Source organism: Salvelinus fontinalis, chromosome 36, assembly GCF_029448725.1.
Source record: "Salvelinus fontinalis isolate EN_2023a chromosome 36, ASM2944872v1, whole genome shotgun sequence".
Classification (NCBI taxonomy): Eukaryota; Metazoa; Chordata; class Actinopteri; order Salmoniformes; family Salmonidae; genus Salvelinus; species Salvelinus fontinalis.
Genome location: NC_074700.1, coordinates 7,192,056 through 7,202,428, shown reverse-complemented (window position 1 = coordinate 7,202,428; position 10,373 = coordinate 7,192,056). Strand labels below are relative to the sequence as shown.

Sequence of the window (10,373 nt, the reverse complement as noted above, 5' to 3'; positions counted from 1 at the left end):
TGTGTCAACTGTAGGGGTGCCCATGTTGCTGGGGATCGGTAGTGTCTGGTGCGAGAGAGGCAGGTTAGGTGACCAGAGTCAGAGTAATGCAGAAGGTGTCATATGCTGAGGTAGTGAGGAAAGTAGAGGAGGATATCTGTTCCAGCACAGAGGGACAGGCCAATGAGTGATATATGCATCAGCAAGGTTGGCTTCTTAGCATTCAGAGCAATGGTTATCAACTTTACTGCAGAAATGGAACTTAAATCACAGAAAATAGATGTTGTGGTGGCAGCTGCAGAGAAGTACTTGGGTGTATGAGATTTGACTTCAAAAAAGTTCCTGGCTGTGTTGAGTGGTGGTGTCCCATCCCAGGCCGTTGGCATGGTGCAGGAGAAGATATTGTTAAAGTAGTGGAACGAGGTAGTGTGTTTTTGATAGAGTGTAGGCTTAGTTGGAAGGGTGTTTTTTTTAATTTCCCCTTTTCCTCTTTTGTATCACAAAGTATAATGGCTTTATACTATAGTCCAGTTGGGGGCGGTAATGCAACAAATTGGATGCCAACCTCCGTTAAACCCCACCTAAGAAGAATAAGGTGTTTGCTGATGACGACCCACTGTGCGACAACGAAAAAGCTACATGTGGAATGGCCAGACTGACAGGGAATATTTTGCCAATTTGTTAGGTTCTTAGATGGTACTTTTCGATTAAAAACAATAGTTAACTAATGTGTGTGTGAATTATTATATGCATGAGGTTGGTAAGCTTTACTTTCCCGTAGTACGTGCGTATATTTGAACACTAGCTAGCTAGTTACGAAGACACTCCGCATTCAGTTTACAACAGAATAAAAAAATACACGTCAAATGTCCAGCGACACTGTCAAAGATTTGACACCGTCCCGGGAGAACAATGTTGCCACTGAAAATAAGGATGCACATATTGGTAATAACGGAGGAACAGAGATTCTCTCAAAAAACCAGAGGAAGAAGCTTTTGAGGCACCAGAAATGGGAGGAGGAAAGGAACCTTCGCAAGTAAGTAACGTTAGCTTGTTTACCTGGCAACCCGACGTTGAATTGCATTGAAGTCAATGTCGGGCAGAAATTTGTACAATTAAATCAACTTTTCAAAGATTTCTATCTCCGGAAGCATGCACACAAGATTAAAATACAAATGCATTCACGCCACGCATTTATACCTCAGTGATGCATACTTGCTGAGCTCCTGCACATGTTTACATGGTTCTGCTTATGCTTCAGTGGATAGAAATCTGAATTCACTAACAGCGCTTTGATAAGGTGATTTATTTATACTTTCCTGTGGATATATTGTCTCACATTCCTACTGTCAAAAGGACCAATAGTTGTAACAACTGGTAGAGTATGTTTTAAATTTCATTTAATTCAACATACTGGCTTGTAGAGGTTTAGAGAGGAAACTTTATTGATCTTAACACTCATTTGTGCCGATTTAGAATTCAATGCAATTCAACATCGGGTTTCCAGGCAAGTAGCTAGTTAACTAGCTAGGTATACTGTGTTTCACATAAGTGATGTTTTACATTCAAACTGCCCCCTGTATTCACTTAGGCTACTTCTTAGTGATTATGGGCATAATGGGCAATAATTAACTCAACAGTATGACATCATCATACTACTTCCTGCTTACAAACAACAACAACATAATTCAAATCTATCAAGATTGCCACTATTGACTTATGGCAAGTTGTACCTTGAAGAATGCCCATGTGACAAATTGTAATGTTGAATTCCGAAAGCAGAAAGCACCATTTTGTGTACGATGATCATGTCGTGTATTGTCTTACCTTTTTAAAGTTCTGTATGACCAACTGTGTGCTTCACAGGCAGAAGCGGAAGGAGAAGAGGCAGAAGAGGAGCCTCGAGAGGAAGACCCAGGGGGAGGAGGGAGGGGAGTTTGTGGCTGGCCGGAAGCGCTTGAGGAAAGAGGTGAAGCTCAGCAGCCCCCTGAGACTGGTGATAGACTGCAGCTTCGACAACCTCATGATGTTTAAGGTAGCAAGACTGTCAGGGCCCCCTGTGGTCAGTAGGGCACAACGTTGTGGAATGTTCAGATATAAATATATTGTGTCGAACAAACCATCATCTCAGACATGTAGAGTAGCGAATCACGGCAGTTCTATTCATGGCATTTCTATCTGACTGCGACGTTCCGTGTACATAGAAGATGGCACAGTATTGAATCCTGTGTTTCATGCTTTATGTATTGTTTGCCCTGTGAAGGATGTTAGGAAGCTCCATAAGCAAATACAGAGATGCTATGCAGTGAACAGACGAGCGGTGCACCCTGTTCAGGTGAGTCTACCTGCCCCACAGGACCCCCTGCATCATCATCGTCATCGTTTGCAGAATCATCCATCAACCACCACTGAACTCAAGTGATTCAAGACTCATTCATCTTAGTGCTGTATTTTCTCTCTCTTCATCTCCCAGTTTTATCTAACCAGCCTTGGTGGACAGCTGAAGCAAAACATGGATAAGACCGATGAAGGATGGGTTAACTGGAAGGTGAGTGTACCCTGTCTGTTAGTTTGGATACGCACTGCCAATGCATGTTGAAATTACTAATGGAAATAGTTAGGGGGGTGTTTTTCAGAGACGCACTGCTTATTTTACACTGTGTTTGAGAAGATAGGAAATGACTTGAGGGGTATGCATACATATGGGGAGTAATGTCTCGTGGGGGTTTCCATATTTAAAGCTCTGGCGAAAGGTGGCAAGACTCTTGTCTGGTGCAACAAGAGTGGTGCAGCAGTCTAAGCTACTGCATCTCAGTGCTAGAGGCGTCACTACAGACCCTGGTTCGATTCCAGGTTGTATCACAACCGGACGTGATTGGGAGTCCCATAGGGTGACACACAATTGGCCCAGCGTCGTTAGGGTTTGACCGTCATTGTAAATAAGAATTTGTTCTTAACTGACTTGCCTAGTTAAATACAATAAAAAAATAGATTTTTTGAGCTGGGTTCAAATGGATACATTCACAAGTCAACACCTCTCCCAAACACTTTCCATCAGCTGCCAACCATATTACCCATTAAATATCCCACTACTTAGGGATGCAATCTGAGTGGTTCAAGACGGCTGTAAGTGAAGAAGGAAGAGTAATATGTCATTAGGCCGTGGGTGTTATGTAGGTTAGGAGGTGGCGACTTACATTAACACCTGGTACATTTTTGTGTGTGTGTGTCCGTCCGTCCGTCCTGGGCAGGATATAACGGTGAAAGCAGAGGCGTACCACGAGGTGGTGAACAAGGAGCAGCTGGTGTACCTGACCTCTGACTCTCCCAACGTTCTGACGGAGCTGGACGATACCAAGGCCTACGTCATCGGAGGCCTGGTGGATCACAACCACCACAAGGTCAGGACTACAGAATGACCTAGAACATTTAGAATATTCATTTATGGTCTATTAAGTTTTTTTTTTTTAACTCAACATGTTGGGTATGTTAAGCAGCAAGTCAAGACAACCAATTCCAAATCGACCCCCTGCCCCGAGACACTTCACCTAGGTCTGAGCCATTTATGTCAGTCGTTGGTGAGCATTGTGTTTGACCTTTTACCCTGTCCTGTAGGGTATCACCTTTGAGCGGGCTCAAGAGCTGGGGATCGACCACGCACAGCTCCCACTGAACAGCTTCGTCAAGATGAACAGCCGCAAGGTGCTGGCGGTCAACCACGGTGAGGAAATATCCTAATGATTTACACCTCAAGATAGGAAACCACCTCCATTTACCGTAGTGTGTAGCATTGACAGACCTATGAAATTTGAATAAAAACGAGTGGTATGTGATAAGGATTTTTAATATTAAATTCTTAATGTATAACTGTGTTTGTGTGTGCATGTTCCCTGCCACAGTGTTTGAGATCATGCTGGTGTACTTGGAGAAGAGGGATTGGCAGGAGGCCTTCTTCACCGTCCTGCCTCTAAGGAAAGGGGCCATTCCCCTGGGCCAAGAGGGAACAGCGACGGAAGAGGAGGATTCTGACAGAGACTCAGACACAGCAGAGCCAGTCACACAGAACACCACGAACACACAGGACCAACAGGAGAAAGGACAGGGAGGACAGGACACACTGCAGTTGAAAGAGGCTCCCAAAGAGCAGACTGCATCATAGCCCCAAATGCTACCATGTTCTTCTGGGTCTTAATATGAATTGTTATCTGTTGCAAAATGGTTGATTTAGTGAATTGCGAGTTTGAGTTATTTTTGATTGCAGAATTATAGTAATTTTTAGTCATTGTTTTGTTATCAGATTTCTGTTGATTTATGCATTTTTTATGGAAGATATTTGACTTGGAGTGCATATATTAAGTGAACAAGTCACACATTTGCAGATCTATGTTATACCTTTTGACCTGTTATTGGTGCTCTGTAGCAAGTCTAATGCTTTTCATTCAATTAAAACATTTTGACTTACACAGACTGATATTACTGGTATACAATTGGGTCTCTGTAGGAAAAATAACCTACATACATCAATATGCAATTAAAGTTGCCTGGTAATTCATCCAAGCACTGGAGCACTGTAAATGTAATGGGTAATTCTGCAGGAGAATCACTGCACTAGTATTATACATTTTAACCTACTGCCCTCTTGTGGCCAAGGAAAGATGATACACCTAAAATAATCTGGTTGAAACCGGAAGTTTCAGACGCCATGGAAACACATGACGCTGACCTGTGCTGCTTCTGTTTGCTATATATACATGGCCTGATAAACTACATTAGCAGCTAGCTAACATCAAATGAATAGAAAAGCAATGAAAGTGGTAGTTTAATTACAGCTCAGGGCGGTAAGAACGTTTTGTTAATTCAACTAGCTAGCTAACGTACCTGCTTCCGAGTAGTTTACTTTGTGAGGAGCGTCGTTTACAGTGTTGTATTTAGAGTTATCTACCTGGAAACTAGCCCATTCAACTAGCACGTCCATTTAGCACTTATTTCCCTAAGTCACAGTAGCCTTTCCAAACTCACACTTGGCCAAATTGAGGGTTAAAGAAGCATTCTCCAACCGCTGAAACACACTTTTCAAAGTGGAGAGAAGATCAGACCAAGTAGACGAATATATCACTACATCGTCAAGATAAGCAGTACAATTTGGCACTTCTGCAAACACAATGTTAACTAGACGCTGAAAAGTAGCAGGTGCATTACACATGCCAAATGGCGTCACAGTGTATTGTACGAAGTTAACAGGCGTAACGAAAGCCGAGATGTCTGAAGCTCAGGAACAAGAATACTCCAGCTCCTGGAGTTCCCCATGTATTCTTGTTCCTAAGCCTGACGGTACGTCCCGCTTATGTACAGACTATCGTCGCGTAAATGCAGTTACAAAGTCTGATTATTTTCCTCTACCTCGATTAGATTACTGCATTGATGGAATTGGATCTGCTGCTTACGTTAGTAAGTTAGATTTGCTAAAAGGTTATTGGCAGGTGCCTCTGACCTCTCGAGCTTCAGACATCTCGTCTTTCGTTACGCCTGATAACTTCGTACAATACACTGTGATGCCCTTTGGCATGTGTAATGCACCTGCTACTTTTCAGCGTCTAGTTAACATTGTGTTTACAGAAGTGCCAAATTGTACTGCTTATGTCATTCTGTAATAAATAAGCCACCCCACTTTTCATTACCTCCCTTTTTTTTGCATTAACCCGGTACGGATGCTGACGTATAGGAGCAGCGTTCCCCATATCCACGTCGTGTTCCAAGATGGACGTGCGACTTGGAACGTCCTGAAACACATTGAGAAAACGGTTTATCAATGGGTCTTCATCGCATAATTGGTGTCACTGAGTTTCATTTCCACAAGATATGGTCCAGAAAAACGTGCCGACAGAGATGAGCAACAAAACTAAAACACCCCTGGTGCAAAAGAACGGCCAACAGCCGTTTTTGTCATAATGCAACTTCATGCGTTTTTGAGACGAGGAGAGAGACTTACTGACATAATAACTGGCATCTTACTGACATAATCCAAAACATTTTTAAGGGTGCTACTGGGTTCTCTTGAGCAACCTGGAAAATAAACTCAACTGTCTCTGTTCCAACACATGCAGGACATGCATAACAATAATGACATTGGTGATAAACTTGTGGGATCCATCCACAGTGTTTGTTTTTACCGGACTTCATCATTTTGAATTGCAGTAATTGTGTATCCTTGAGTGCACTGTACTGGCACTACTGCCGCTGCCACGAGGCCAGGGCTTTTATGGCACAGATGGTCATCATCATTGGAGAGTTATGGTATTAGCCCCAATTTGGTTGGATCTTCCTTTTCAATTGCTACATTATCAATGGGGAACATACGTCCTAACTGTTTGCAAAGCCGATGTCACGACACCATAACCAGTTATTAAATATAATGATGCATTTCAGGTATCATGCCCTGGTGTGCATTTGCCAGCCAAGGATGACATCTACCTCAGTGGGTGCTTCATGGGCCAATACCACAAGTTGGAGTGTCTCCCCCGTCTTCCCACTCCTGTTTCAAGAGAAGATGAGATTAGAGAAGGTGGCTCAATGTGACACGTCTCCTCCTGATTATTCTAAACCAAGGGTGGCCAACCAACTCTTCTGGAGAGCTATCAGGTGTGCATGCTTTTGTTCCAGCCCAGCTCTTGCACAGTAGATACTAACTAAACAGCTGTTCATCAGCAGGCTTGATTTGCTGTAATTTATCTTCTAAATGTTAAGAAGTGACTTTGGTCCAACAATTGGCTAAGTGTTCAACATGATGGAAACGTGGTAGCCTTATAGACAATAAGCAAGTTGATCATATGCCATATACAAGCAACTTACAGTGAGTGCATACATTTTAGTACACTGTGTGACCCCAGCGAGAATTGAACCCATGGCCCTTGCATTGTGAGCGCCACGTTCCTAACGACTGAGCCACACAGGACCACAATGATTGACCACTGTATGCTTTGCTGCAGTGGAGAAGGCCCTGGCCTGCTTTGAGGATGACACCAGAAGCTTGCTATTCCCAGAACCCAAACGGCCTCCTTCCTTCTCTGGATTGGTCAGAAATATTCTCATGACATGGCCCATTAGCTTCCCTGTAAGTAGGAGCTTTTTACACCACAGAGCTTACACCATCACTATGGAGATGTAGGCTATAGTCCTGCTACAGTGAGATGTGTGAGATAAGTATGTTTCACTGGACACTAATTGATAGGTCACAGTAGGAAAATACAGAGACAGCGTACAAGTACTGAGAGGATACAATTTATGTTGACGCATTAAGCTGCTCTTCTAACTAGTGGAGCGGGCCACTATCCATTCAAGTCCTCCACTCTTTCATCTTCCCTAGGGTATTGCCCCAAGGTTAGAGTTCTCCACCAGAACAACATCAGCGAGTGCTCTGCGAACGCCAAGGTCAACAACACCCATCTCAGTTTTCCAATGGTAATGTTTTCACTACATCATCAGCACTTCTATCACTCTCCGTAGACTTTGTTGTCCCCTACCCTAGCACGAGGTGTCTCTGGCCCAAGGTAGGAGCTGTATGCCTATGTGCAGAACATCATTTCAACCACTTATTCCCATCGGACCAAGGACCAAGATTGAAACACTGAGCACAGAGGAGGCTGGTGGGATGAGCTGTAGGAGGACAGGGTCATTGTAATGGCTGGAATAAATGGAATGGAGTCAAACATGTGGCTTCCATAATAGTTTGCTCTTTTCTTGTCTTCGTTCATTTGTTCACAGAGGACGGTGGGGCCAAAGGAACACACTAAAAGGTCCCAAAATGGGTATTGAGGAGGAGATTGGGACGGTGCCCAATGTGCACCAGCAATGCCCAGGTTGTGCTCCCTCTCCCCCGTACAAAGCCAGCCAGATGGACGGTTGTCATGGAAACATGGGTCGACTGGCACAGCTCGGTTTGGCTTCAAGCTGGGATATAGATGAGGAGTTTTGACCTTGCCATGTTAGTATATTTAACTTCTAGTGGTGTGAGTTGTCATGGTGACAAATGAAAGTATGACTTTTGCTATGTCATACCAGAGAGCCAGCGACAAGTCAGTGGGCTCAAGTGATAGTTATATTGATGCGTGTTTATGTTCTTTTATTCGGTTTGTGTGTGCTTGTGGGTGTGTGTGCGCACATGCATTTATGTGTTTGTGTGTGCGTGTGGCAATATACACCCAGCACTGTTATTTGTAGTGATGAGGAATATTTCCAGATGTGTTTTTATCCACAGCCCTGCTCAGTCATGTAGCAATGACATCCTGTACTGGGTGTAACACCTTATATTGAGATGATGGCATTGTTGATAAAGGAAATAGGACATTGAACTCAACTAATAAGGTAAGATTAGATAGTACTTTATCAATCCCCTAAAGATGAATTTTGATTGCACAAGCCAATACATACTACAACAACAATAATTAGACAATAACAACAAAGGATATGGAGACAGCAAAAGCAGCACATCATTAGTTCATGTAAAAGACTAGTGTCTACCTTTGGACACCAGTTCCAAATAAAACAACATTCCGTTTGGCAAATGATAGGGTTATTTCAGGCTTTGGACTCCCAACTCAATCAATTTGGTTCATGCCTGTCATTTTATGTATACCCCTTCAAGTGACGTGTTACCTCACTTTATTGTATTAGACTTTGTGTTTTTGCTGTGTTCTCCTCCTGTCCCTAGAAGAGGGACCCTTGGCTCGGTACTGGCAACTCCCCCACACCTCATCTCTTCCCTGTCATGGCCAGACACACCCTGACCAACAGCTCCTCTCCTTGTCTCCCACGGTCCCCGTCCTCTGACACAGACAATCTCCTGGACTACCCCCCAGGTCCAAGCCAGCAATGTTCCCTGGCTAACAAAGGGGGGTCTCCCACCCCTACACCCACACCTATCCCTTCCATGCTTTGGCGCGCCTACATGGAAAGCTTGAGCCATATAGGTATGTCTAGCCTATTTGACTTAACTTGACGTAAGCCCTTGACTCCTATCAGGAGCGTATGCCATTGACGAAGGTCCTCCATGGCACATGGTTCGGGGCAAGTTTTTACCAGAAGGCCCCAGTTGAGGCCTGTCCTGATTCTTATTTCTATTTCTATGGACAGGTTACGCCCATGTTCCCAGGGCACGTGGGAGGAGGTCCATCCCCGTGTCCGAGCACTCCCTATCACCCCAAGAGCAGTGCACAGACTCTCCCATGTGAGTAACACACACACCACTATCATCTGTAGTGGGTGGATAGGAATCCATAACAGTAAATCACAACAGCAATTGACCCTAAATATACCTTGACAAGATTGTAACTTCAATTGACCCAGTTACATTCTCAACAGCTGAAACCTTTAAAAGCGACTTTTTTTCCTGTCAGGTTCATTGAGCTTGCCTGGCGCAATGGAACCAATAGCATAGTTGTAAACCGGCAAACCCCGCCCATCTGGCACGCCGGGCAGGCTAGAACAAACGCTAAACATAGAGCCTAGTATCTGAACCCAAGTCTGCAGTCATGCCTGATCCCTACACTTTGTTTGAAAGACAATGTTTAGACAATGTCATATCTTGCCTCATCCTCTGATCACATCACACAAATTTTATTAAAAGTATTAGCAATTAGCCACCGTAGAGTTTGGTATGGACAGGAGGATACACCCGATAGAAATGCAGAATTGATCATGGGGGGATCTTGAACTCCAGCAGAAAGACAGAAATCACCCCTCACCCTTTCATTTTCTCTCCTCTTTCCCTTTATCTGTCTCTGTCTCTGTCTCTTCTTTCTCTCTGGCTGTTGTGTGATGTCATAGAGCAGATCTGTTTTTGTACAAAGATTGACAATGACAAAGGTGTTAGCAAGATTGACAATGACAAAGGTGTTAGCAAGATTGACAATGACAAAGGTGTTAGCAAGATTGACAATGACAAAGGTGTTAGCAAGATTGACAATGACAAAGGTGTTAGCAAGATTGACAATGACAAAGGTGTTAGCAAGATTGACAATGACAAAGGTGTTAGCAAGATTGACAATGACAAAGATGTTAGCAAGATTGACAACGACATACAGTAGGTGTTGGCAAGATTGACAATGAGAAGTGTTGGCAAGATTGACAATGACATAGGTGTTGGCAAGATTGACAATGACAAGTGTTGGCAAGATAGCACAAACAGATATGGGATTAAGCTAGTGATGTGGTGTGAACTCAGTGCTGATGTGTTGGTGACCACTGCCGATCGACCGGTTGGTGACCAATGCCTTATGATATATGTAATGTATTGTCATAAACATTACAATTTTAATGATACCATTCTCCTACAGTAGGAACTCACTTGGTGAAGTCCACAGGACTGAAAATGAACAAATTCAACAACCATGTCTCTG

At 43.6% G+C, this 10,373-nt stretch overlaps 2 protein-coding genes across 3 annotated transcripts; both read left to right on the top strand.

Annotated features, from left to right (window-relative positions):
* Positions 1-555: 555 nt before the first annotated feature.
* Positions 556-4,440, top strand: LOC129835120 (tRNA methyltransferase 10 homolog A-like). Of its 2 annotated transcripts, none has more exons than XM_055900514.1 (7): positions 556-1,015; positions 1,846-1,948; positions 2,243-2,314; positions 2,453-2,527; positions 3,231-3,380; positions 3,595-3,700; positions 3,879-4,440. In XM_055900514.1, the coding sequence occupies exons 1-7, from the start codon at positions 846-848 to the stop codon at positions 4,136-4,138; spliced, it is 936 nt and encodes a 311-aa protein (XP_055756489.1). In that variant the 5' UTR covers positions 556-845; the 3' UTR covers positions 4,139-4,440. The 2 variants fall into 2 exon arrangements, with proteins under 2 accessions (XP_055756489.1, XP_055756488.1); XM_055900513.1 differs by having other exon boundaries at positions 1,846-2,014.
* Positions 4,441-4,769: 329 nt separating this feature from the next.
* Positions 4,770-9,475, top strand: spata6l (spermatogenesis associated 6-like). Its single transcript, XM_055901569.1, is given in 11 exon segments — positions 4,770-4,817; positions 6,406-6,494; positions 6,496-6,620; positions 6,727-6,753; positions 6,966-7,090; positions 7,343-7,379; positions 7,382-7,437; positions 7,741-7,857; positions 7,859-7,960; positions 8,687-8,949; positions 9,109-9,475. Coding segments are annotated over 11 exon segments (1,176 nt in total). The 3' UTR covers positions 9,296-9,475.
* The last annotated feature ends 898 nt before the right edge of the window (positions 9,476-10,373 follow it).

What these genes read in the sequence shown, in the direction of transcription:
- LOC129835120 (XM_055900513.1), top strand. Translation starts at nt 846, where the DNA reads ATGTCCAGCGACACTGTCAAAGATTTGACACCGTCCCGGGAGAACAAT. An exon ending in GAGCGGTGCACCCTGTTCAG is followed by an intron (nt 2,315 to 2,452) that starts GTGAGTCTACCT and finishes TTCATCTCCCAG; the next exon opens with TTTTATCTAACCAGCCTTGG. An exon ending in TGGATCACAACCACCACAAG is followed by an intron (nt 3,381 to 3,594) that starts GTCAGGACTACA and finishes CCTGTCCTGTAG; the next exon opens with GGTATCACCTTTGAGCGGGC.